At 34.7% G+C, this 4,878-nt stretch overlaps 1 protein-coding gene across 1 annotated transcript; it reads left to right on the top strand.

Annotated features, from left to right (window-relative positions):
* The first annotated feature begins 934 nt into the window (after nucleotides 1–934).
* Nucleotides 935–4,304, top strand: LOC120078453 (DNA repair protein XRCC4). Its single transcript, XM_039032723.1, has 5 exons — nucleotides 935–1,276; nucleotides 1,381–1,523; nucleotides 2,749–2,877; nucleotides 3,503–3,625; nucleotides 3,941–4,304. The coding sequence occupies exons 1-5, from the start codon at nucleotides 1,126–1,128 to the stop codon at nucleotides 4,094–4,096; spliced, it is 702 nt and encodes a 233-aa protein (XP_038888651.1). The 5' UTR covers nucleotides 935–1,125; the 3' UTR covers nucleotides 4,097–4,304.
* The last annotated feature ends 574 nt before the right edge of the window (nucleotides 4,305–4,878 follow it).

Genomic DNA, 4,878 nt, shown 5'->3' with positions numbered 1-4,878 from the left:
TATTCTCAATGTCTATTCCATGACTATCAGTTGGTGCTACTGATACAAACAACCAAATTTGAGATGCATCATTGCCTTTAAAAAAACTAAGGTCTTCCCAGTCGACTATGTCAACTGGGGGAGCTGAGACCAAAAAATTGTAACAACATTTGATGTGTATATCAAACCTATCCAGATGGATATTCAATCGTTGGTGCAGAAGACCTGCTAGTTCACTACATGTTATATCATGTCTAACCTTTAAACCTTTCATGAACCTCCAACATAATTACTTCTGGTCTGGTCCTACTCCCCACTATATGGAACAAAGATGCAAAGTAGCATCATTGATCTGCAATACGACAATTGACGATTAGATTTGAATTGTTATTGAAATTAATATAGTAAATTATTGTTAAACATTCTAATAAGTGATCACTCACAATAGTATATGCGATCACTTATATTGTTAAAAACGAGCGCATATCATATCCGACAATTGTTTACCAAAGTGTAAGTGATCATTGGTATTGTATTAAGTGATCACTTACATTATGGTAAGCGATCATTGATATTGTGTTAAGTGATCACTTGTCATAGGAATGAATTCTTAATTTCGTTAGCACTTACATTCTCTTCATTTTTAGTTGTGATGAATGAAACGAGAATTCTTACTCACCCACGATGAAATAAACTGAATGAAGTTGAAAGTGATCGTTAGTGAAAATGTTTGCCTAAAACTAAGAGAATAATGAGATAAGTTATAGTGTTTGCTAAAAAAGAATAAGTGAGAGTGACCTTCCATTACTTGTCTCATACTTGATATCGATAATATTTAATGTTGTTGGTAGAACGTTGGTTGAAAATAAATGTCATAGGAAAAGTTGGTGTTGCATTGAATCTATGTTTAATTGGTCGTTCAAGGGAAGAGCATGGAGGCATTTTAAAATGGAGAGCAAAAGTGATATTTTACATGTGAAAAAGTTCAATAACAAACAAGTTTTCCAGAAGTGATAAGTCAGAAAAATTTTCACTTTTTCCATCATTTTTACAATTTTCCTTCAAATTCTGCTCCTCCTTTCGAAGTTTGACCTTCAGCAACCTTCCACCATTAGCGTTTTCAGAGGCGAAGTCAAAGGAAGCCCCATGGACGCAACCAGGCACACATGCCTGAAGCTTGAAGTTCCAACCAACGCGCAGCCGAACGATAGAAGTTCCATCTTCGTCAAAGGCACTTGGAATCATCACCATTTCGATCTCTCCATCACCGATGGCCTCAACGCTTGGTCGTGCCATGGTGCCATTTCTGAAACTAACTTGACTTAGTTTCTCTTCGATTCCGCTCTTCTCTCGAGTTTATTCTCATATTTCTTTGTTTCCTCTTTGATTTGTCTTGGACAGCAACGGAGGACGAGGTTCTATTGCGCGCTGCTCAATGGGACCAAGAACCATCGGACTATGTGGCATTAGCCGAGCGCTATTTAGGGTTTCAACAACCTGGTTCGGTCTATGGATTTACCGATGCTGGAAATGGGGACAGGAGGGTTTGTGCTTATTCCTTTTCATATCCTTATTTTGTTTTTTTTTTTTCCCTCCCTTAGTCGATACTGATGAGGTAATAGAAGATTATATTGGGTATTGTTCGTTGTATATGTACTAGGAAACAGACGATAGCCTCTCAATTTGACTTTGAATTTGCGTCTTTGAATGCTTTTATTGTTGTTGAAGAGTAAATTGAATGGAAATCTGGCTGAATAGTTTTAGCTTCGTGGTCTACTAGGTAGTTAATAGCTTGTGCTTACCATCTCTTCCTATGGATTAAAGTATTCCTTTTCATGGACCAAATAGACACCAACTTTATATTTTAGGAACCAAAAGTGTAGTCTACCTATATACTATATTATCATATTAAGCTTGGTTAAAATTTTTAAGTCTAGTTTAAATTTAGGAATTCAATCGTAATCATCAATCTATTTGGCGAGAAAGGAAGTAAAGCAACATGTAGATCTCACAATAATCTTTGTTGGTTCAGAGGATCTCCTTGGAAGTATTTGGTAAATCAGGAGGTTAGAAGAAGAGTATTCAGTGTTCTCTCTCAAGACAGGACACTTCCTTATTCATATCATCCTAGGATTGCTCAAGTCAAAGTCTTATCAAGTGATTCTATAGCTAAGCTAAGCATTTTGATGATTATTCACCTTGAGATTTCTGTTCAACTAAATTGTTTTTACTTCTTCAGAGCTTTAGTCTATGTTTTCTATTATGATTCCTGCATTGTATTGGCAAGTTAGAAGATTTTATTATTATTTTCTCTTATGTACTTTGAGCATTAGACTCATTCATTATTTCAATAAAAAGTCTTGTTTCATTGACTTGACCAAAAAAAAAATCTATTTGGGCGGGTTTGGTGGTTTTGAAACATGGACCAAATAGCCGAGCTTGGTTGCATGAGCTCCTTACCTCTAGCAGAGAGCCAAATTGAAATTCAAAACATGGACCAAATAAATAGCAACTTCATATTTTAGGGATCAAAAAGTGTAGTTTGTTTGTTCACTATTTCATCCGGTTAAGCTTGGTTAAAATTTTTTAGTCTAGTATAAAGATAAGAATTTGATTATAATCATCAATCTCTTTGGGTGGGCTCTGTGGTTTTAATATGGTAATATTGTGAATTTGGAAGAGGTATTCAAGTATCTCAACATTAAAGCTTGCGTTTTCATTTTATCTTTGGACCACATTCATTGACATTTTGTACTGGTTCTTATGTAGCTTTCTTGGACATTTGACAAAGAAGGGATGAAGTTAGAATGGCGATGGAAGTGCAAACCAGCGTCTGATAATAAGACAACTACAGCAGGAATATTGGACTTTCTCATGGATGCAAACATAAGGCTGAGCGTAATACTATGCCTCCTTGTTGTGTTTACAATGTTTTAAATTTTCTCAAGGTTGCTTCTATTCAGCTATTTGGCCATATTTCTCATTAATTTCTTGACCATATTGTTCAATTATCAATAGTCACTTATTAGTTATTCACACGAATACATTAACAAGATTGGCAATTTCCCCATACAATAAAAAGAAAGTTACTGATGATTACCTATTTCATGACCAATGGATTGGATTTTAAGTTACAGCTGCGCTTTTTGATACAGAAGAGAGACTAAAGTGGAATAGCTAGTCGTGACTTAAAACAAGGGTCATAGCCTTCTGTTTAGTTCTATTATGTGATTGCTGTCTAGATAGTTATTTATCTTTTCTAAGCTCTAGTGAGGCATCAGAAACACCAGTTACTATGAAAATTACAGAAGTTCATTAATTTATTTAAAGAATAGTGATTTTCAAGTCAATTATGACTTATGAGACTCCCATTGAGTCATTCTTTCTTTGAAATATTGCTTTTGTCATTCTGCTTTCCTCTATCACACCAATTTGACTTCATATGGCCTTTGAGTTGTGCCTTAGAGATGTTCTGTTGTTAACTTCTTATAACTTATGCCTGGTTGAGTTTATGCATGAATAGGAAGAGGTTGTGAGAAAAACTCAATTGTTCGAGAGACTGAAGTCGGAGTCTGAGAGATGTTTGGCCCAGAGCGAGAAGATTTGTGATGAAAAGGTGGAGTTTGAAACTGCAATATATGCCAAGGTACTGAAAAGTTCAGACTTGTGATTTGAACTTCGCCTACCTGTTTTCATCTTTGTGATCTCAGTCAGTGCAATATCATTCTGAATAAATTCTTCTTCAGAAATCATGCTACACTTTAACTTCAAAAGTTTAACATGGTGCAGTAAGTACGCTTAGACTTTTATATGCAGTACATACCGAAATGAAATATCGATAAACAAATAATAAATTCCCAATTCTCTTTGAGCTCACAGTAGAATGTTTCGTCTATATTACTGAAATGGCACCACCTGTTTCTTACTTGAAATCTGTAAATGTTGTTTTTATTCCTTCCAGTTTCTAAATGTCTTGAATGCAAAGAAAGCAAAACTTAGGGAGTACAGAGATCAACTTTCAAAACAGACTACTACCGGTAGCAAACTGAAACAAGAAGAGTACTCCTCTGATAAAACCGAATCTTTTGACGATGAAAGCGATGCAGAAAAGAACTGACGACTTGAAAGTATTTAACTGGCACGACTAGCATATGGAGGAATGTTACATGAAATAAGTTGGATTTGTTACCTGTGAATGTTAAACCTTTTTTATTTCCTTCTCTCTTTTTGGACAACAAATGTGGAGAGAGGATTTGACTCTTGTATTGATGAGCTATGTTTATAGAAACAGAGAACGGTGCAAAATACTACATTTTGGAAAAAAAGAAAAAGATATATTTTTTCTGGATTTTGGTTTTAGCTAAACTTGTTTGTCATGGCCCTTATTGGAGTACATGGTAACTTCAAAAAAAGAAAAAAAGATGTTAGATTTGAAAATGATAAAGCAATCAGGCAATATAGGGGCTGAAATTGTCCAAAATTATAAAGGACACTCTCAAAATGGGCCAAACAAGTTACATTAATTAGGCTCATAGTGTACATATTTGTTATATACAACAAATGACAAAAACGGAGTCCCACTCATACAAAAAATTGATAAAAACGGAGCCCAACTCATACAAAAAATGACAAAAAATTATGTAATAATGTTGCACATGACTGACATACTTGATATAGTTGTCAATTATGCACTCGCTTATCATATTGATAAACTTGATATGTTTGATAATAATGCACTTGATTGATAAATTAATCAATCATTCACTTGTTTATACTGTTGGTAAATTGTAAGGCCATGAGGGAGGTTAGAAGGGACATATGAGTAATTAGTAGAATATTAGGAGGGAGGTTAGAATGGGCATTTGAGTAATTAGATAGTATGTTTGTTAGGAATTTCAA

This window comes from Benincasa hispida, chromosome 5 (assembly GCF_009727055.1).
Source record: "Benincasa hispida cultivar B227 chromosome 5, ASM972705v1, whole genome shotgun sequence".
Taxonomy (NCBI): Eukaryota; Viridiplantae; Streptophyta; class Magnoliopsida; order Cucurbitales; family Cucurbitaceae; genus Benincasa; species Benincasa hispida.
The sequence above is the reverse complement of the archived record's forward strand: the minus strand, read 5'-3'. Positions and strand labels throughout refer to the sequence as shown.

What these genes read in the sequence shown, in the direction of transcription:
- LOC120078453 (XM_039032723.1), top strand. Translation starts at nt 1,126, where the DNA reads ATGGACGCAACCAGGCACACATGCCTGAAGCTTGAAGTTCCAACCAAC. An exon ending in CAACGCTTGGTCGTGCCATG is followed by an intron (nt 1,277 to 1,380) that starts GTGCCATTTCTG and finishes TGTCTTGGACAG; the next exon opens with CAACGGAGGACGAGGTTCTA. An exon ending in AAACTGCAATATATGCCAAG is followed by an intron (nt 3,626 to 3,940) that starts GTACTGAAAAGT and finishes TATTCCTTCCAG; the next exon opens with TTTCTAAATGTCTTGAATGC.